The sequence below is a fragment of the Sus scrofa genome, chromosome 13, assembly GCF_054392235.1.
Source record: "Sus scrofa isolate SSC_HxYL_T2T_F1_AM1 chromosome 13, Sscrofa_HxYL_maternal_Yorkshire_Landrace_v2.0, whole genome shotgun sequence".
Classification (NCBI taxonomy): domain Eukaryota; kingdom Metazoa; phylum Chordata; class Mammalia; order Artiodactyla; family Suidae; genus Sus; species Sus scrofa.
In genome coordinates, this window is record NC_139395.1 from 97,267,274 (window position 1) to 97,289,927 (window position 22,654).

A 22,654-nucleotide genomic window follows, 5' to 3' on the forward strand; every position below is an offset into this window, starting at 1 on the left:
TTGTGCTAAGGAAGGTCTAAGTGTATTTAAGGCAATGCCATTGTCCAAGGGAGTCCTTGGTACAGTAGATGGAGGAGACATGACTTTGATTGTGTATAATGCAGGGTAGGCAGTCTGAATATTACAGCAGATATCCATGTACATTTTAGTGGTAGTTTGGATAAGGGAAACCACCATTCCCTAGGTGATGGGTCAGTGTTCATCAGGAGAGAGGGGAGTAAAGCTGTGGTGCTAGAGAAGAGCAGAGAAAGTCCTTTAGAGGGCTGGGCACCAAGTGTGTTGGGGGGAGGGTCAAGGGTAGTGATAATAGTGATAATAACACCACCAGCTAATGGTTATTGAGTGCTTACTGTGTGCCAAGCACAGTGCATGGATTTTCTCATTTTTTTCCTCCCAACAGTAGATATATATATATATATATATATATATATATATATATATATATATATATCACTACATAAGCTATACGATGCATAATGACAGATATGTATTACTTCTATTCCTTGACTATAGATGGGGGATAAACTCAAGGGGATTAATTGGCTTGTTCAAAGCCATTCAGCTCTTGGGGATTGAGCCCAGATGTGAATCCAGGTGTCTGAATCAGAGCCCACCTCTGATCCATGATTCTGGATTGCTGGAACCTATAATTTACCATCCATAAATAATTTCAAGCTGCTTGTGTGAGCTGGGGTAGGTCATGCAACCTCTCTGATCGATAACGAGATGATCTCTTCCACTTCCCATATCTATGATTCCATGATTCTTCTCATGGAGCCAGGTGGTGCCTTGTACTCAAAAGGCCAGTAGGCCATGAAGTGAAGGAGATGATTCATGCCTGAGATGACCATGACACAAAGGCCCTATTAAAGACTATGGTCTTACTAGGATCTTGGTGGTGACAGTGGACAAGTCCATCAGCAAGAGCTGGGGAGAGCAAGTATTCTGTGAAGGTTCTCCAGCTTTCTGAAATACTGGAACAAGCCTTAGTTAGGATTTCCTAACACAGGACAGCAGAAGGCCAGGGTCCTCAAAACACCAATGCAGTGAGTGCAGGATGGGCTAGAGTCTCCCCAGCTCCCCAACTAGACCAGGCAGAACTAGCCCCACTGCTTAGTGACGCCTCTGGACTCAGGACCCCTCTAGTACAGAACATGGACCCAGAGACCTGTGCTGGGGAGGAGAGAGAAGGATGAAAGAAGGAATACCCATCTTTAGGAAACAGCTTATTTTGATTGTCAGTGGAAATCTTGCTGCTGCTAAGACATGTAGAGTTATTAACGTTAGGTAGTTGCGAATCAGTGCCGAGACCTCAACACTGGTCAGATGCTGATTACCAGCCTCTGAGGACTGGAGCTCTTTCCTGGCCATCTTCCCCGACAGACTGTGAAGTCCAGGATCCCCCTTTTTCTCAAATACAGTTGCATCCCCAGGTAAGGCTGGAAGATATTCCTCTTTCTCATGCGTAGCCACATTCCCAATTAAGGTTGGAACTACCTTAGTAGAACTACCATGGTAGCTAGCCTTCAATAATTACTTGTTGAACGAAGTAATAAGTTTTAAAAGTTATTTCTGTTAATACTTCTCACTTCATTTTAAAGTTCAAGCCTTGACATTCCAATTTCCCTGACGATATCCCTTTTACCTCACTGGTCCTCAGCTTCTTAATACCTACCTACCCCCAGAGGCTGTTGCTGGCATGAATGAGATGATGGGTGTGATTTCATTTTGCGAACTCTAGGGACTCTGCAGTGTAAGGTGAGGAGCAGCTTGGGACCAGGAGGGCCAAGAGGCTGAACTTTCCTGAAACTGCTCTGGATGTGGTTTAAAAGGCCCCTCCTTACAGAGTCTGGTACTAAGGGGTCTTGCCAGCCCCCTTGGTCCCTGCCAGCTGGGCCACCTCATCTGTCTTCAGGATCCACAGCTTGCTCGCTCTTTGCACCCTTAAACGGGCGCTTCAAATAGTTCTCTGCTCCCTTTGCCCAGGAGGCAGACTCCAGGTCCCCCTTCCTCCTATGCAGGCTGTGCCCCTCAATCATCCTAGCCCACCCCCACAGTCAGCCCTGGCCCTGGAAGCTCAAACTGAGGACCAGCAAAAGTTGCTCTAATTGCCCTGGGGAGTGCCTTCAAATTAAATAATCCAATGGGTGACATAGTTTTAAAAATTACTTATTTGCTCCTGTCATTTCTTTTTTAGATTTGGAAATGAAGAAATTGAGAGGATTTTCTCAGGCCTGGAGAACAACCAAAGGCTTCAAGTCCTCAGCTTACGTTACTGTGGTCTGGGGCCACAGATTGGGCCAAGGCTGGGCTCTATCATATGCCAGAGTGCCATTTGGTGAGGGTTCCCTGCTTCCCCTCCTACATCTTGGCACTGTTATGTCCTGAGTTATATAACCAGGTACTTACAGAGCCTACTAGCCCAGGGACGCCCTTGATTTTTCTTTATGTTTTTAATCTTTCTTCCCTCTAGTTATTTCATTTTCTTTTTCTTCATTATAATAGAAAGATCCTTTTAGTTACGCTGAGAATCAAGGATGTCGCGCTAAATGCATGCTTTGGCCAGTTGATGTTACTAGGTCCATTTTTTATGACGTGGTCTATTATTATTTATTATAATTTTTTATTATTTTGTAACTAGGTCTACTATTTTGTGAGGTAAAGATCTCAAATAAAATTTGAGAAAGTGGAAAGAACACGAAGTGAACAGTGTATTTCACTCCTTCCCCAGTGAGCTGCACCTTGATGGCAATTACTTGCAGTGTTCTGGAGCTCTGGATCTCCTCAGACCCGTAGCAGAGTATGCAGAGATGCAGGGGAAAGACCAGCCAGCCACTTGCTCACCAGACCCTAGGCATCCCCCTCAGCTGCTCCAAGGTAAGCAAGGAATTTGGCTTTACACTCTGTTGGGGCCACTAAAAGAAGGAAAATTTTGCTTTGCAATGAAAAGTAGTCTTCCCAGTGATCAATGGAGGTGCCTCTTCCTGAGAATGTGTGGAAGCAGAATAAAAGACCCCCAAAGATGTCTCTGTCCTCATCTTCAAAACCTATACCTATGTTACCTCAACACTGCAAAAGGAACTTTGCAAATATGATTAAGTTAAGGGTCTCAAGACAGGAGGACTTATCTTGGATTATTTGGTTGGGTCCAGTGTAATCACAAGGATCATTATAGGAGAGAGGCAGGAGGGTCAGAGGCAGAGAGAAGGAGATGTGACAATGGGAGGAGAGGTTGGAGCGGTCATTTGTTAGAGCAGTATAGGAAATTAGTACAGCGTGTTAACCAGCACTTTTTCAGTTAAAAGTGAAAGCAATTCAAACAGAATTAAAGATATATAGGGGTTTACATAACTGGCACGTCTACAGGTGGAGCTGTCTTCAAAGATAGCCGACTCCAGGAGCTCAAATCATGTCATCAGGAGACCCTGAGTTTGCTGCTCATTACTCTACTTCCCTTCTGAGGGTTGGCCTTCTCTCCCAAGACAGTTTTCCTCCAAGCAGGAATGGCAGTTTATACATGTGCCAGTGGTCCCAGGGCTATATCATCATGACTTGTAATTATTCAAGTCATCTTTCTTCCAGTGACTATGGGTCAAATCCCACAAGAAGGGTAACTGGCTTTCCTTGGGTGCAACCAGAATCACAGATTTGCAGGGGGAAGTAGCAGTCCACAAGAAGTAGACAGATGAGAAGGACAAGTGTAGGACAGATGAGAACAACTGCTTACTTCCCTATAAGTATTGTTTTCTTTTAATAGATTCCAAGTACACATATTCATGACACTTTTAAAGGTGATTCCCTTTTTTTTGGGGGGGGGCCACACTTGTGGCACATGGAAGTTCCCAGACAAGAGATCAAATCCACAGTACAAGTAGCGACCCAAGCCACTGCAGTGACAATACTGGATCCTTAACCAGGGAACTCCCTAAAGTTGACTACTTTTTTTTTTTTTTTTTTTTTTTTGCTTTTTTTAGGGCCACATCCAAGACATATGGAAATTCCCAGGCTAGGGGTTGAAATCGGAGCTGCAGCTCCCAGTCTACACCACAGCCACAGCAACACCAGATCTGAGCCACATCTGCAACCTACACCACAGTTCATGGCAACACCAGATCCTTGACCCACCAGGAGAGGCCAGGGATCAAACTTGAGTCCCCATGAATACTAGTCGGGATTGTTACCACTGCGCCACAACAGGAACTTCCTGAGTACTTTTGTCACTCATAACAGTAAATTATAATAAGAGGTTAATAACACAGACTTAGAATCAGACCTGGATTCAGATCCTGCTTCATTATCTCATTGATCTAACTTCAGCTTCTTCTGCTACAAAATAAACATAGTGATAAACAACCTTCTGGTGTTTAGTGAGAATTAAGTGATATAATGTAAAGCAGTTAGCATATGTCTTACACACAATAGTACTAGAGGGAGGTTAATTATCATCATCACCCTTATCATTACCATTATAGCAACAACTCTTTCTCAGGAGAATAAAATGTTGAAACATATTCATGAAAACAATCACGCTACTCACTGGAAAAAAAATGTAGATAAAGACCTGAAGTCTGGTGTACAGCATCATGCCTACAGTTAACACCACTGTATTGCTTAATTGAAAGTTGCTAAGAGAGTAGACTCTAAAAGTTCTCACTACAAGAGGAGTTCCTGTCGTGGTGCAGTGGAAACGAATCTGACTAGGAGCCATGACTTTGTGGGTTCGATTGCCGGCCTCACTCAGTGGGTTAAGGGTCTGGCATTGCCATGAGCTGTGGTGTAGGTCGCAGATACAGCTCAGATCCTGAGTTGCTGTGGCTCTGGTGTAGGCCAGCAGCTGTAGCTCCAATTAGACCCTTAGCCTGGGAACCTCCATATGCCATGGGTGTGGCCCTAAAAAGCAAAAAAGAAAAAAAAAGTTCTCACCACAAGAAAAAAATATTTGTGACTATGTGGTGATGGATGCTGACTAGATTTAGTGTGATCACTTCACAAATGTGTGTAAATATAAAATCATTAAGTTGTACATCTGGAATATAGTGTTATATGTCAATTATATCTCAATGAAAATTATTGAAATATACTTATTCACTGACTTGCCCTCCTTAAAAAAAAAAAAAAAAAAAAGAGCTGAAGTCCAGGTTACCTTGTGTAAATGAGTGCAAATTGTAACTAACTGAGATTTAAAAATATAATGGTTGTCCTTCATTTAGGAAATTTCAGGGCATCAGAATTATATAGGTTATTTGTTGAATTTGATAATTCAAGTCAACTCAAAAAATATACAAAAGGAAGCTGGGAAAGGATGTTTGTCATCAAATATTATTTTCACTCTGCCGTTTTTACCAACATTCCCGTAGAAAGCCAAGCTCTTATTTATGAAGTCCTGTATTGTAACTTCCAGATCTATTTAGTGAATCTGTGATTTTTTTTTAATAATTGGAAATATAAAAGTGCCATCTCAAAGGACTGGAGCATGGTGAGCAGGGACAGGTGTGAGAGGTGTGGGACTAGAATGGTAAGAAGTGAAAAGGGTGTCAGGAAGAAATGCGGAGGTCTCTTATTCTGGTTGCTCTAAGCGGTTTCTGCTGAAAGGGCATTAAGGCTTAATCTTAAAGGAGAGAGAGCCAAAAAAAGCCAGGGTCAGAACTGACCTCAGAAGGGCCTGCTCTGTCATCCTTCATAGCAGTCCTGGCCAGGGTGGAAACTACTCCAGCTGGGTCAGGCCCTGCTGTCAGTGGTCACCATACAGAACCTCTTTTAAGTCCCTGTCACTAGTCAGGATCTCAGCAAGACAGCAAAACCCACTTAACAAGTACATTTCTAGGTTCTTCCCCTCACCCCCAAGGCTAACTATGACAGTCTCCTAACCGTCACATTCACTTTAATCTCTACCAGTTTAACTGGTGCATTTTAGCTACTCTGCATTCTCTATTAGTCTGTTCAGGCTGCCAAAATAAAATACCACGGGCTGGGGGCCTTAAACAAAAGATTTATTTTCTCACAGTTCTGGAGGCTAGAAGTCCCAGATCAACGTGCTAGCTGATTCGGTTCCTGGTAAGAACTCTCTTGCTGGCTAGCCGATGCCATTCTCTTGCTGTGTCCTCACTTGGCCTTTTCTAGGTTGTGTGTGTGGATTAGAGAGAGCAAGCTCCTTGGTGTCTAATAAGAACACTAATCCTATATAATCAGGGCCCCATCCTTATGACCTTGTTGAACCTTAATTACCTCCATAGAGACCCCATCTCCAAATATAGCCATACTGTGGGTTCAACTCAGTTTGTTTCAGGACAGGTTTGTAAAGAGCAAGGACCAAGGAGCTTTTTACAGGTGAGCTAACACACAGGTGTCTGGGGGTGGCTGCCAGATTCCGTGGCTCAAGAATCACATTTCATGGTGACAAAGTCCAACTGGTGGCGCTTGGATCCCACACCCCTGGGGTCAGGCAAGGGCTGCTAAGATGCCATAACCATCTTTATGGCCTCATATGCCTCTTTTTTTGTTTGTGGCTAATCCTGCTGGCAAAGAAGTGAAATCAAGAGGGGAAAACTAATTTGCCTGAGCAGAGGCCTATCGATCCAGCTCTGAAATAGAAGGCACTTTTACTCTCTGCTGGTGTGTATGTTACTCTTATGGACTGAATGTTTGTGTTCTCTCAAAAGTCATATGTTGAAGTCTTCATCGCTAAAGTGATGATATTAAGAGGTGGGTCCTTGGGAAGGTGATTGGGTCATGAAGGTGAAGCCCTCCTGAATGGGATTAGTGCCCTTATGACAGACCCCAGGAGTTTCCCGTCGTGGCTCAGCAGTTAACAAACCTGACTAGTATCCATGAGAACATGGGTTTGATCTCTGACCAAGATCAGGCCTTGCCGTGAGCTGTGGTATAGGTCACAGACGTGGTTCGGATCCTGCATTGCTGTGGCATGGGCTGGCTGCTACAGCTCCGATTGGACCCCTAGCCTAGGAACCTCCATATGCCACAGGTGGGCCCTAAAAATACAAAAAATGACAAAATAAATAAATAAAACAGACCCCAGAGAGCTCCCATACTCCTTCCATCATGTGGGGTTCTAGCAAGAAGATGGCCATCTATGAACCAAGAAGCGGCTCTTACCAGACACTGGATCTGGCAGTGCCTGCAACCTGGACTTCCCGGCCTCCAGAACTGTGAGGAGTAAATGTTGTTTATAAGCCACCCAGTATATGGTGTTTTGTTAGAGTAGCCCAAACACATTAAGAGTACTCACAAACTTCCCAGTGGCTGTGTTTGAGGGGATGTGAATGGTTTTTTAAAATGTCCAGATTCTCACCTTCCATAATGACCCAGTACCTGGTGGTTAATATCGTTGGTCAAATCATCCTATTTTGCCAAAGAAAGGCATACTTGTCTCTCATCCAGCATCTGAGTATCTCCCCTAAAGTGCAAAAACAAAGAGACAATTAAAAATTTTAAGGGTTAACAAAATGAATGACTCTAATAACAGTGATAAATCATATTTTACACATCAAGTGGCTTCCACTTTTTGCTTTGAACTAAATTGAAGGAGGATTTAAGTTAACTGACAGGTCATTAAAATTTTTTTTGCTTATGGTTTTCAGCCTACAGCTCAGGAGTTCAAAGAACTGAAGAGTACTGCTGTGATTAAAACTCTTTTTAGGATTTTTTTGTTTTTTTAGTGTTTTTTGGTTTTTTTTTTTAGGGCCACACCTGTGGCATATGGAAGTGCCCAGGCTAGGGGTCGAATCAGGCTGCAGCTGCTGCCTATGCCACAGCCACAACAACACGTGGATCCAAGCCACGTCTGCAACCTACACCACAGCTCACAGCAATGCCAGATCCTTAACCCACTGCGTAAGGCCAGGGATTGAACTGGCATCCTCATGGATAATAGTCGGGTTCATTACCGCTGAGCCACAACGGGAACTCCCCCAGGGTTTTTTTGAATTTTAGATGAAAAACAAATAATTGGCTATAGGTATATTCCATGCAGTATTTGGGATATAATTAACAAAATAATTACTCTTCATTTATCTGGCATTTAAACTCAATTTAGTATCCTGCATTTGAGGGATAAAGGAGGCTGAATCTGGCAACCCTATTAGTCCATTCCCATCTACATGAACAAGATTTCTCAGCAGTTACAACTACAACATTGAAAAACACTGATGCTTAAGTCTGCCTTGTTTTAGCAGTAATATTCTTTAATGAATACATGGATTAATTATTAAAACAAATAAAACAGCATCATCCATCTCTTTGGGAGAGGTGTTCAGTAAAATTTTATTTTTGTACTTAATTAGGATTTACTAAAATATATAAAATACATATGCTATATTAACCAACTGCATATTTCTAAAATTTTATTAATAACTGTAGAATTTTTAACACTTTAGAGACATGATCTCAAGAAATATTTAAAATTTAAATATTTGTAAATGTAGCATTTTTATTAGCGAGAAGTATTACAGGATGACCTACAAAAGACTTTCAACTATAAAATTCTGCAGAGTCAGTAGAATGGAAATACCAATGAAAACACAAGGAAAAATGGAATCATAAAACTTCCAATCACTCTAGAAGTACTGCTCATGTTTTAGGCTATAGGGATATTTTTAATGAATGATGGTAAGTGTCAAAGTGCTTGGAATTTAGATTCCATTTGATGCACTTAAGAGAATGGTATAACAGATTTTATTTTATTTTAATTAAGTATAACTGATTTACAGTATTATTCCAATTTCTGCTGTACAGCAAAATGACTCAGTTATACATATATACATTCTTTTTTTATATTCTTTTCCATCATGGTCTGTCCCAGGAGACTGAATATAGTTCCCTACAGATTTTATTTTTAAACGTCAATATTTGCCATATGCTAGAAAGTTCATCCTTTGACATTTTAAAACTCACAATGAACAAGTTTAGATATAAAACTAAAAATGTACACGATTATACATAGCTTTTCCATATTCCTCTAGGATTTTGAGAGCAAAAATGTTTTGAGGCCACTGCTTCATAAGACCCAAATGTTTGTTTTTTTCTCCTGTTCTGTGAGCTACTCCCAGGCCTCCTAGTAATTTCTTCTTCTTGCCAGAGGCAGGCACAGGACCTTTCTGTTGCCAAAAACTGAAGAGGCACGAATGTCTCACTATCCAATGACAAGTCTGTTTTAATTACTTGTTAGAATGTCTAAAATCCAACCTTAGTAATGATACTCCTTCATTGTATATGTGTGTACCTGTATCTCTCTTTACACACATTAGAGATAAAACAAAGATCCCTGTCCCTGAGGAGGAGGCTGGGAATGCAGTGTGCCTGTGCATGCTTGTGTGTGTGTGTGTGTGGAAGGGGGTGCAGAGTGTTAGATAATTTTTAAAAGGCAGAACTATACATCTGCCATTGTTTATTAGAAGATGATAATTGCTATGGAAAAGAAAATTGAGCAAGATAAGCAAGTTTGGGGATCTGTGGAAGGAAAAGATGGTTGTGATTTTATTTTTTTCCCCTAAATCCAAATAGCTTTATTGTTTGCTAACTTTAGGATTCACACACACACACACATACATATACTTTCAGGTGCAAGTGTACCAATACTGAAAATTCTCAGAAGAGGAATTATAGGGCCAAAAGGGATGGAAAATTTTGAATGATTTTAAATAGATGGTTGTATGTCAGCCTCCTTGAAAAGGTGGCATTTGTGAAAAGACACAGAAGGTGAGGGAGTGAGCCTGTGGCTAAATGGGGAGCATTCCAGGCAGAGGAAATGCCCCAAAGCCTGTGTACAAGGAGCAGGTACCTAGGCAATTACAGGGGCCAGAGGGTCAAGGGCCTCGTTAGCTAGGAAAGCGAAGGGGAATCAGGACTTAGTTGGGACTTAGGTTTGAGAGAGACCCTTCAATTTGCATGGCAAACATACTAGGTATGGGGGGAGGGCACAGATAACTTTGGGGAGGCAAATGTCATTCAGATGAGAGGTGGTGGTAAGAGGTGAGAGGGGTCCATCCAGAGGAGGTCAGGTTCTATATCTATACTGTTCCCTGACAGATGGGATGTGGGAGGCAAGAGAAAGGGGAAGAGGGGTCTAGAATGACTCCAGTGTGACAATATTACCAATATATATTTTAAAATATGTCAAAAATATGTTCCTCTGTGCTACATTCTTACTAATTCCCAATTCAAAACCACTTTTATAGAGGGCAGCTGTGGAACAGAAAGAAGAATTTACACAAGGCCCTGCAGGGTGATTCTTGGAGCCGTGCTTGGTCACATGTTCTCCTTAAGCCTTTGAGAGGAGAAACATGAAAAAGACAGGACTGACATGAGGTCAATAGGTCAGATAATTCTCTTTTATAAGAAATACCTCTGTCCAAAGTGTACATAAAATGAAGCCAAGTAACCAATATCAAAGTATGTCAAAAATCCATTCATGCAACTTTGAACTAGCTTTTTTTCAATTTATTTTTTAATACAGCTAAGCAGAGAGGAAGTTCAACTTTGAACCAGATTACAAAGTCATCTGGAGCTCTAACAATGAAAACTACTTCAGGAAAGAAGAGAAAAAAAGGTATTGTTGTAGTTGTTTGAACTATTCCTCCCATTTCCTTCATCTTGTAAATCACTTCCTCCTTAAAGTAATTATTCCAAAGAGAGAGAAAAACCCAAGTGGAGAAGAACACTCAGTGTCTGATGGCTTCAAGTAGACCAAATACAGAACATCTTAGCCATTTCCACCAGAGGAATTTGTCTTTGGCTCATTCAACAAGACCAAAAAACAAGTATGGGAATATCTCTGCAATAAACAGCCAGTGTGACCTGATACTTCAGCTTGAAGACTTTTCTTCTATGCTCAGAAGCAGAAACTGAGTCAATTAGAGGGAATTTTAAGAAATCATCAATACTATAACCTCTGAGCAGGATTAAACTAAGAGGGAAGCTGTTCAAGTATTAAAAGTTTGTAGCTAAATGTTAGGGAACTAGGATTGTGCTTTCAGCACTTGCCTGATGCCTGGGCCTCAGCATCTTACTCTACAAGTCAAGGACTTGTGCTCACACTTTCCTAAATTCCACTACAGCATTAACATTTTGAGGTTATAAAGAGACAGCACAAGATGACTGATCCCTGGGTGTATCAGGAGCACAGTCTTTGGGAAACTCCTCGTGGAGGCTAACCTAAATTTTTTTGTTCTGTTTAGGTTGTTTTTGTTTTGTTTTGTTTTGTTTTGTTTTTGTAGTTTGTTGACAATGGGCACTTATAATGAAGCTCTTTACTCTTTGGCTATCTCTTCCTCAACTTTAATCTGTTCTCATGTTTTGTTTTTGATTTGTTTTTCTGTCCTTGAATTATCCTTGTATCGCCTCTGTGAAATCTCACTGAATGTATCTCTTCCTCAACTTTAATCTGTTCTCATGTTTTGTTTTTGATTTGTTTTTCTGTCCTTGAATTATCCTTGTATCACCTCTGTGAAATCTCACTGAATGAGAAAAATACAAAATTTTATGATCTAAAAAGCCAAATGAAAAGGTAAAGTAAGAAATTTATAAGATCCTGGCTCTGTTCTCTGATGTAAATATAGTCTCTCCACTGGATAGTGCTAGTAGATTTTGGAAAATCTACTACAAGGGGGAAAGAAGGAGAAGGGAGGAGCAGCAGCAGCATTAGCAGCAGCATGCTAGGTTATCATTTGTTTTAGATGGTTTCTGTTTGGGAACATTTTCAACCAAGAATGCTTTCAGAGGAGTTGACTGGGGTTCCTGTGGGGATGAGGATGACCAGTGTCTCCAAGACTGATAGCCACACAAAGGACAGTCCTTACACTTGGCCAAATGACATCTGAGGGGAGAGGACTGCTGGATCCAATTCTGACTCTGCATCTAGAGGTAACGAAATGTGGTAGCAAGGACAATGACTGAGCATCTGCATCACGCTGTGAAGTCAAGTTGGCATTGTGGAGAGACCAAAAGGACAAAATCTGTCTGGGAATTTCAAGGGTTCCCAAGACTGGAGAGAGGCTCTGACCACTTCTATTTGTTGACCTACTTGAGCTAAAAAAAATTTTTTTTTAATTAATTAATGGGAGTTCCCTTTGTGGTTCAGTGGTTAACCAACCCAACTAGGAAGCATGAGGATGCGGGCTCAATCCCTGGCCTCGCTCAGTGGGTTAAGGATCCAGCATTGCTGTGAGCTGTGGTGTAGGTCACAGACGCAGCTTGGATCTGGTATTGCTGTGGCTGTGGTGTAGGCTGGTGGCTACATCTCCAATTCAAGCCCTAGCCTGGGAACTTCCATATGCCTCAGGTGTGGCCCTAATAAATAAATAAACAAATACTGATGGCAAAAGTTCAAAAATGGATAATATTTGAAGTCTTTACATTTAAAAAGCAAATTCTTGGAGTTCCTGTTGTGGCTCAGTGGAAACGGATCTGACTATTATCCATTAGGACTTAGGTTCAATCCCTGGCCTCGCTCAGTGGGAAGGCCTCGCTCCATTCATTTAGCAGCTACAGATCCAATTTGACCCCTCGCCTGGGAACCTCTATATGCTGAAGGTGTAGCCCTCAAAAGACAAAAGATTAAAAAAAAAAAAAAAAGGCAATACAATCATTCATTCATTCATAATATGATCATTCATTTAGCTTTCCAACAATAGCTATGTTGAGGCCCAGGTCACAATAGCAATCATTCAGCTACTAAAATCTGACCAAAAATACCAGACTTGTGTTTTTTTGGCCTTCATGAGCTGTATGTAGTCTCCTGCCAAGCCCCGCAGGGAGTCTAGTATCTTGCATTTTCCAGGGAAGAGGTGAGAGGTTCTACGTCATTCTTTCAGTCAACACTTATGAAATAAAATGTCCTCAAGGCAATTTGGGGCTGGTGTATAAGGGGTGTAGTGTGAAAGATCCCTGGTCTCTGCCCCCAGGGAGCTTACCTTCTGGTCACTGCACCTGCCTCAACAGGTGGTTATCAAGTGCCAGCTCTGTGTGGGGCACAAGGTGTGCTCTTGTCTTTTAAGGATACTTTGGCAAAGTACCACAGACTGGGTGGCTAAAACAAGAGAAAGGTATTGTCTCACAGTTCTGGAGCCTGGAAGTAAAGATCAAGATATTGGCAGAGTTGGTTCCTTCCAGAGGTTCTGAGGGAGAATCTGTTCCATGTCTCTCTCAAAGCTTCTGCTGGTTTAATGGCCATATTTGGTACTCCTTGGCTTGTACCAAAGACGCATCACCCCAGTCTTTGCCTTCATGTTCCCCTGGCATCCTCCCTGTGTCTGTGTCCAAATCCCTCCCGCTTTTTTTGGCCATGCCCACTGCATGCGTGAGTTCCCAGGCCAGGAATCAAACATGCACCACAGCAGGAATCTGAACCTCTGCAGTGACAATGCTGGACCTGTAACCTGCTGCACCACAAAGAAACTCCCAAATGTCCCGTTTTTATAAGGACATCAGTCATATTGGATTTGAGGCCCACTATACTCCCAGTATGACCTCATCTTAGCTATCTGCCATGATGTTATTTACAAATTAGATCACATTCCAAGGAACTGGAGGTTAGGACTTCTGCATATGAATTTTGGGAGGAGACACAATTCAATCATAACAAGGGGACTCAGAATGTAGAATAAGGATACACCTCGGAAATGAATAACTACAAAAGCCAGCATTTTTCAAGGGCCTGACATGGACACTGGGTTCAGAGAAGAGCTTTCTCCCTAGAAATGGAATTGAGGCAAAGGCTCTGTGAATGAACTAAGGAGCAGACTTGATATGGAAAGAAATAAAGGACTTATGTGAGGAAGGACTTAAGTGAGGAAGAAAGGCCCTAATGCAAGCCACAGAGGAGCTGCATGGACATTTTTCAAAAAAGACATGCAGATGGCCAGCAGGCCCATGAAAAGATGTTTGACGTCACTACTTACTAGGTAAATGCACATCAAAACCACTATGAAATATTGCCTCACACCTGTTAGAATGACTATTATCAAAAAGGCAAGAAATAACAAGTGTTAGCAAGGATATAGAGAAAAGGGAGCCCTCAAACACTGTTGGTGAAAATGTAAATCAGTGCAGCCACTATAGAAAATAGTAGAGAGATTTCTCAAAAGTTAAGAATAAAATTACCATATGAGCCAATTATCCCATTTCTGGGTATTTATCCAAAGAATATGAAAACACTAATTTGAAAAGATCTATGCATCCCTGTGTTCATCACAGCATTATTTACAATGGCCAAGATATGGAAACAATCTAAATGCCCATTAATAGATGATGGATAACTAAGTTATAGAATACTAATGAAATCTTTCCTTTACAACAACATGCATGGACCTTGGGGTTATTATACTAAGTGAAATAAATCAGACAGAGAAAGACAAATACTGTATGATTTCCCCCCCCATGTGGAATATAAAAAACAAACTAAACCCTCCAAAATGAATGAACAAATTAAACCAAGTAAAAACAAACACAAAGGCACAGAGAACAGAGTAGTGATGCCCAGAAGGAAAGGGGCAGTGGAAGGAAGGGAGGGTGAAACTAAAAGGGATTAATTGCATAGTGATGGATGGGAACCAAATATTTGGTGATAAGCACACTGTAGTGTATACAGAAGTAGAAATATAATGTTGTATATAAGAAACCAATGTTATCTCAATAAAAAAATGTTTAGGGAGTTCCCATTGTGGCTCAGTGGATTAAGAACCTGATGTCTCTGTTAGGATGCATGTTCAATCCCTGGCCTCACTCAGTGGGTTATGGATCCAGCATTGCCACAACCTGCAGCACAGGTCACAGATGCAGCTCAGATCTTATGTTGCCTTGGCTGTGGTATAGGCCTCGGCTGCAGCTCCAATTAAGTCTGTGGCCCAGGAACTTCCACATGCTGCAGGTGGAACCATGAAGAACATAAGATAATATGAGGAAAATAATGTATGTGTGTGTGTATATATACATATATATATGTATAACTGAGACACTGCTGTACAGCAGAATTTGACAGAACACTATAAATCAACAACAACAACAATAATAATAATAAAGCAAGCCACAAGCCTACAAGTTTAGCTGAGACTAGAGGATGTAAGAGGATGGACCTGGCAAGAGGGGTAGGCCACATTAAGGAGGACTTTGCGTGTCAGGCCAAGAGTTTGGACTTAATTCAAAAGACAATGGAACATTGAAGTCTTTTGTCTCCCTAGGAATCCTGTGCGCAAATAAATAGAAACAACTTTGCATCTAATATATATTTACTTCCTAGCTTCTCGTCAAAGTAGAGAATTTTCACGATATCCTCAGTTCATAAAGCAAATTAAAAAACAGCTCCCCACATTGGATAATTACTTTCACAGTCATAAGAGGTTTATTTGTCTGGGGATGACTTTGGTCTTGGTGGAAGAGTTATTCTTGTTTCAAAATAAAGGGTCAGATTGAGCTGATTTACATCAACCTCCTGGGTGAGGAGTCCAGATGGTTTCCATTTGGTCCCAACTGGAAACAGCCAAACTATTTTTATACTCGCCCCTTTGTGGACAAGAGGCTTTTGGCCTGCTGCTTGGAAAGCCGAACTCAGAATACTATATGATCAAAACCTCTACTCAGAAGCCTGACACTCTATATTCCTTCCAAATGTATGACTACAAGAACCCGTAAACTTTACATTTAGCAGCCATTTCTAAGTTGCTAGAAGAAGCAAAGGAGTACATTTCTATGCTTGCTGAAGGGTGATGGCTCTTTGTCCAAGCCAATCTTACCTCAAAGCATCCCTGAACATGAAGCATCATTAGATCAGTGGTTCTTAAACTTGAGCAAATTAAAGGCACCTGGAGGTCTCATTAAACCACAGATTGCTGTGTCCTGCCACCCTCCCCCACCCAACTCCCTGGGTTCTGAGTCAGAAAGTCTGAGATAAGGCTGGAGAGTCTGCAGTGCTATTAAGTTCTCAGGTGATGCTGATTCTGTTGGTTCAGGGTCCATATTTTGAGAACCACTGCTTTAGACCTGAAAGAAAATCAGATTTCCCACTCTTTTTTTTTTATTATTATTATTTTTAGGACTGCACCCATGGCCTATGGAAGGTCTCAGGCTAGGGGTACAATCGGAGCTACAGCTGCCAGCCTACACCACAGCCACAGCAACATCAGATCCGAGCTGCGTCTGCCACCTACACCACAGCTCACAGCAACACCTTAACCCACTGAGCGAGGCCAGGGATCAAACCTGCAACCTCATGGTTCCTAGTCGGATTCATTTCCACTGCACCACAACAGGAACTCAAGATTGCCCACTTTTGATTTATTTCACTGAGTAAAGAAAGTCAGAAAGCAGAGCAAGGCTCCTAGATGCGTTTTCTCCACCATGGAAAGCACAGAACAAATAGGGCCCAAACCTATTTCTGTTCCAGCTTCTCTGTCTCTTCCAGACCTGGTCTGGCCCACCTCTGGGCATGGCTCTGTACCAGGGGTCTACAGGAATTGTGGACCCTGGGCCTGGAGGGTGAACAGCACTCACAAGGGGGATGTCTAGCTTGGCTTATGCCTAGTCATAAGCTTGTCAGGTCCATAAATATCCAGAAGATGGCTAAAGACTGAAAGTCTCCAAAAGGTCATCAGGAATAGTCATCTGCAGATAAGACAGCTTCCCTGTGCCCCATTCAGCCAGTTCTGCCATGTCACCTCAAGGCCTCCAAAGTTCTTGAAAGACTCATCAAGATCTTAGCAGCATCCTGTCCCCTGGGTCTGTTCCATGTCCCAGCCCAAGCCCCACACCATAGTTTCCAGGACTGTCTTAACTCTCAAAGATTTAGTACTGGGAGCACCAGCACATGACTTGGACGTGTACAGGGAGCAAAATCCAAACATAAAATGGTCAGTACCCAAGCTTGGAATTGATCAGACCTTTACTGCAGTACCAATGCCACCCAGGTAGCAAATTCACTTCCCCACATAGGGCATTATTGCTTATGCCATTGCCACAGACCTTTGGAATGCTGGTGGCATTAAGGAATGCAAGAATCAAGTTCAAAAGTCAAGATGTAATCTTCAAAAACAGATTTATTAGTTCCAAGTCAGGAAGTTACTGGTTATAATTCTGAAATTATTTTACTCAGGATTTTATCCTAAGTGATAGCTAAACAACGGAAACCTTTGTGGACAGGCTCCAAGGTCCAAGGCGTAAATCATCCAACACTAATTACACTTTGCTTCCTTAAATCCTGAAGTCAATAGAATTTATACTCTAGCTTATAAATCTCTAGTAATTACACAGAAAATCATTCCTGTTCCTTGTTGAAGAAAAAAAAGCTATTTTAATAGGTTTCTTTACAAAATCAACCTCTAGAAGAAGGTCCTATCAGGATCTGGCATCCACAGATGAACATTTGAGTAATGGTTAAGCAAAACAGTCTCATGCCCTCTGGATTGTATGTTGCCCACACAGTGGTCTCAGAAGAGCCTAGAGAGTGAGAGATGTGGACTCCCTCTGGGGAACTTCTGGTTCCCTGAAAATTTATTCTTGACCTTTGGGAGCTGGCCCATATGGCAAATTGAGCTCTCTCTGGAAGGAATGAGAAGAGGTTCATCAACTTGGAAAGAGAGGTCATTCTAGGCAAAGGGAGCCACATGAGAAAAGACTCAGGGTAGAGTTCCCTGGTGGCACAGTGGGTTAAGGATCTGGCATTGTCACTGCTGTGTCTTGGTTCACTGCTGTGGCGTTGGTTCGATCCCTGGCCCAGGAACTTCTGCATGCCTGGAAGGGTGCAAGTGCCTGGTGTGTTCAGCACAGGCAAGTGTGATGTGGTCACTAGGAGAGGGCTGGAAATGTAGCTGAAAAGGTCAGTAGACACACATGGCCAAAAGCCATGAAAGCTGTGAAGGAGTTACACTTTCCTGTGTGCCAAGAAGGAAACATGATACTTTTGAAGCAAGACAATAACATAATAACTGGAGTTTTAAAAAAAGAACCTCCAGCAACTTTGCAGAACATGTTTTAGAGACAGGGACATCTGGACGATGGCAGACTAGTTTGGAGGCTTTTACAAGGTTAATGCAGGAGAAGATAAAGTGAAGAACAGAGGCTGCAGTGATGGATGGAGTTTAGATATATTTTGGACAGAGAACTAACAAGACCTAGTAGCCTCACTTCAATGAGGGTGGTAAGAAGGATTCTGGAATCAGGGACAATTGGGGAGATCTTGGCAATTAACCAAAGAGAAATGGGAGGAAGCTCAAGGTAGGGTGAGTCTGTACTGAGTCTGGTGTGGCTCCCAAGGGGAGGGGTGCAGTTGTTAGAAATATGTACCTGATCCTCAGAGAGGTAGTGGCAGAAGTGGGGACATCTTATACATGGAGGTTCTCCACCAGGTTGCTCCCATTCCAGGGTTCCAATGACACAACATCCAGAAATGAAGCTGGGAAGCCAGGCAGTGTTATTTGCTATGTACCATGTGCTTCTACAACTGTTGTTTCATCATGCTTCCCAGACAATCTTTGTAATGCATCTAAGAGATGAGTATTATGACCTCTATGTTAGCAATAAGGACATTTAGGTTCAGAGAAGTCAAGTGACTTTCTGAGGAGTCACGGCATTTTCCAGAGAGATTTTTAGCAGGGAGATTCTGCTCATTTCAGTACACCATCCTTCCTCAGGGACAACTGACATTGCTATTACCACTGCTAACTTCTCTGAGACAGAGGAGGGTAAACTTAAGCAGTCATTGTTGGTGAGCTTATTTTTGCTTTAAAGCAAAGAACCGTAAGATTAGGTTAAAATAGGTTGGAGTGAATACAAATGGGGTGGATCAAGCATTACCAGGGAATGAGCAGGTACCCACCTTTACTCCATTTTCCATCCAAAGAAAAGAATTTGGTTCTGCTTGAACTTTAGTTAGAGGCCTGGAGCAAGAAATCCCTGTGCTAAAGTAGCATCAGCCTTCCTACCTTCTAACATGGCACTGTGACTCACTGGAGGTCTAAGTGCTACAGAGTGGCTTGGACTTGCATTTTCCTAATTGGTTATTTTTCAGGGGTCAAGACAACACTGTTACCTCTCTTACCACCAGTTGGAGGGAGATTTGGATTGCCTTTCCCATGGGGATGCAAGCTAGACAAGGCCAATCACAAGCTTGGAAGCTCCCTTCCTCTCCAATGGCACACATCTATGTCATGCTGGCTCAGTTGGGGGTGTAGACTGGCCAAGACCATTTTTGTTTCTTTCCTTGCAAAGCTGAATGGCTGTACAGGAATTTGGCCTATGGCCTTTGGCCTTGGCCCCCCTGGCCTCATGCTTCATCGCCACTGCTTTCTGGCATGCCAGAGGGGGCAAAAAGAAATGAATGCCACATGAAGTCAGTATATACATCATTAATCATTCTGGGCAGTCAACAACTTTTCAAAGGCATTTATATTTGTGAGGAGATTTTATAAATAGAAAAATCGTATTTTATTTGTGTTCACTAGCTGTCTCAAGGCATTATTAACTACACTATGCTTGGAAAAATAGTGACAAGTGAGATAAAAGTTTCTACAATCTGATTGCACTCAATACTCTACTATTCATTAATTTACTCATTTATTCAGCAATTATTAAATACCTACAGTGTGCGATAGACGTTGCCAGTATAACAGCACTGTTATACTGTTCATAATGGCTATCATTTGCTACCATGCCCATACCCTGAATGTAAGGACAAGTGACATTTGGACCAGTTAGACTTATGCCAAGTAAAACCAAAGTATGGGCTAGTTTTCATCCCTTCAACAGTGTATGAAAGGAAACTAAGTCCTGCCTATACCCTTCAACAACCCAGCAGATTATGGATTCATACCTAAATAAACTGATCTAATATTTTTTAAGCATGCTTTTTTTTTTTTATCTTTAAGTGGCAAACTGGACTGGCCCAATATCCAAATTTATCACCCTTCCCTAAAAAGTCAGCTCTCTTTCATGACTTGAAAATGTACCCTTAGTCATCACCCACTCGCCTGTCTTCCTTGCTCTTCCCAAACTCTAGTTAATATTCCTCCATGTCAGCTTCATGAGAGCAGAAGTTTTCTCTTGTACCCTGTCAGATTCCCAGCACCTAGTACATTGCCCGGCACATAACAGGAGCTCAAAAATATTTGTTGAATTCTGAATGAATTTAAGTACAGGAAAGTCCTGTTAGTCCTGGGGTTAGGTTCTCAAGTCAACATGTTGGGCAAAATTAGTATATAGCTAAACGAATCTTTAAAAATCCCTTAAATTATCCACAACATATAGATATAACATCTCTAAGTTCCATGCAGTCTCTCCCTGACTTTGGAACTGATCATTGGTTGTCAGTTAAGCCCCATGTAAAGTAGTTGGCTAAGGTTCCAAGGGTCATGTTGCACATAAAGCATATGACTTCAAACATTTAGAGGCCCTTGGGAAACAACCTGGCTTTGGGACTGGAGATTCAGATCTTTCATCTCATACTTACTGAGTGGACAAGCCAGCACTATGTCCATGGCTCTTTTCTCTTTCTCCATCCCCTTCCTATTTTTTTTTTCTTTGCCAAACTCCTAAACTTGTAAATCAAGTGTGAACATGATGCCACCCCACAGTGCTGACACTGAACTTTGTGAAAGCTGGATAGAAAAATGAAGGTGGACCAGACTCTAGGACCTCGGAACTCAATCATGAAATCTATGATGGCAGGATTATTCTTCCTCCAAATTTGCCCTTCTAGAGCTTAAAAAATGTGACAACTTTGCAGGATCTTTTAAAGGGCTGAATTCCTGTAAAAGGGTTATCCCCTAGGAACAGCATTGATCTTCTAGTGAGAAATTTCTATAGACATCAATTTTATCTTTAGCCAAAGTAAAGACAATTTAAATGTTAGATGAACTTGGGACAAGATGGCAGAGTAGAACTTGGGCTCACCTCTCATGAAAACACCAAAATTACAAAATTGCTGTTCAACAATCATCAACAAATTGACTGGAAGCTACCAAAAGATATCCTACACTCAGAGACAAAGAAGCCACAATGAGATGGTAGGAGGGGTACTTTCACAATATAGGCAATCCCGTACCTGCTGGGTGGGCAACCCACAAACTGGAAAGTATATAAATCACAGAGGCTCTCTCACAGGAGTATGAACCCCACATCAGATTCCCCAGCCTGGTGGTCTGGCATTGGGAGGAGGAGTCTCTGGAGGAGGAGCACTGAAGGCCAGCGGGGCTTGAGTGCAGTAGCTCCACAAGAATGGAGGAACAGAGACTCTACTCCTAAAGGGTGGACCCAGGATTTCACGTGTACTGGGTCCCAGGGTAAATCAAGGACTCCATAAAAATCTGGGTCAGACCTTCCTGCAGGTCTTGGAGGATCTCCTGGGAAAGCATGGGTTGACTGTGGCTCACTGTGGTGGCAGGACACTGAGTGAAGGAAGAAGTCCCAGGGAATAATCATCAGTGTGATGCTCCTGGAGGCTGCCCTTTTGGGAAAGAAAAATCTGGCCCCATTCAACAACAGCCTGCAGGTACAAGTACTCAGAAGCCCCAGGCCAAACAACAAACAAGGTGAGAACACAGCCCCACCCATCATCAAACAGGCTGCTTAAAGTCCTCCCAGGCACAAAGCCACCTCTAATCATATCCAGAGACTCAGCCTCACCCACCATAGGTTCAAGACTCAGCTCCACCCACTAGTGGGCAGGCACCAGTCCTTCCCATCAGGAAGCCTACCACAAGCCCCTGTATCAACCTCACCCACAAAGGGGCAGACACCAGAAACAAGAGAGGCTACAACCCTGCAGCCTACAGAAAGGAGCCCACAAACACATAAAGCTAGGCCAAATGAAATGGCAAAGAAATATGCTCCAGATGAAGAAAGAAGACAAAACCCCAAAAGAACAGCTAAGTGAAGTGGAGATAAACAACCTACATGAAAAAGACTTTAGAGCAATGCCAGTAGGATGATCCAAGCCATTGAGGGAAAAAGCAAAGGCAAAGATCGAGAATTTAAAAGAAATGTTTAATGAAGAAATATAAGATTTAAAGAACAAACAAGCAGAGATGAAAAACACAATAACCAAAATGAAAAATTCACTATAAGGAATCAATAACAGAATACAAGAGACAGAAGAATAAAGGAGATGAAAGACAGACCAGTGGAAATCACTGACATTAAACAGAATAAAGAGGAGTTCCTGTCATGGTGCAGTGGAAATGAATCCGACTAGGAACCATGAGGTTGTGGGTTTGATCCCTGACCTTGTGCAGTGGGTTGAGGATCCAGTGTTGCCATGAGCTATGGTGTAGGACACAGACGAGGCTCGGATCCTACATTGTGTGGCTGTGGTTTAGGCCGGCAGCTGTAGCTCCAATTGGACCCCTAGCCTGGGAACCTCCATAAGCCACGAGTGCAGACCTAAGAAGCAAAAAAAAAAAAAAAATGAGGACAGTCTAAAAGAACTCAGGGACAACATTAAACGCACCAACTTTCACATTATAGGGGTGTCAGAAGGAGAAGAGAAAGGGCCAGAGGAAATATTTGAAAAGATCATAGCCAAAAATCTCCCTAACATGGGAAAGGAATCATTCACTCAAATCCAGGAAGCACAACGAGTATCATATAGAATAAACCCAAGAAGGAACAGCCTGAAACATATTAATCAAAATGACCAAAATTGAAGACAAAGAGA

At 42.1% G+C, this 22,654-nt stretch overlaps 1 protein-coding gene and 1 long non-coding RNA gene across 5 annotated transcripts in view; one reads left to right on the top strand and one right to left on the bottom strand.

Annotated features, from left to right (window-relative positions):
- LOC102160777 (uncharacterized) overlaps positions 1 to 22,654 on the bottom strand; it is a 106,276-nt gene that overhangs the window by 57,607 nt on the left and 26,015 nt on the right. For 2 of the 3 annotated variants that reach the window (XR_001300354.3, XR_014824061.1), the window contains exon 2: positions 7,310 to 7,414. This is a non-coding gene — a long non-coding RNA (uncharacterized LOC102160777). Of the gene's footprint in view, positions 1 to 4,273; positions 4,327 to 7,309; positions 7,415 to 22,654 lie in introns of those variants that run through there. The other variant, XR_014824062.1, reaches the window with a different exon arrangement.
- The window catches only part of LRRC78 (leucine rich repeat containing 78), a 58,203-nt gene that overhangs the window by 14,112 nt on the left and 21,437 nt on the right, over positions 1 to 22,654 (top strand). For both annotated transcript variants that reach the window (XM_021069546.2, XM_084989919.1), the window contains exons 5-7: positions 2,198 to 2,338; positions 2,732 to 2,877; positions 10,472 to 10,564. In XM_021069546.2, coding sequence (XP_020925205.1) covers positions 2,198 to 2,338; positions 2,732 to 2,877; positions 10,472 to 10,564 — 380 coding nt within the window. The remainder of the gene's footprint in view (positions 1 to 2,197; positions 2,339 to 2,731; positions 2,878 to 10,471; positions 10,565 to 22,654) is intronic.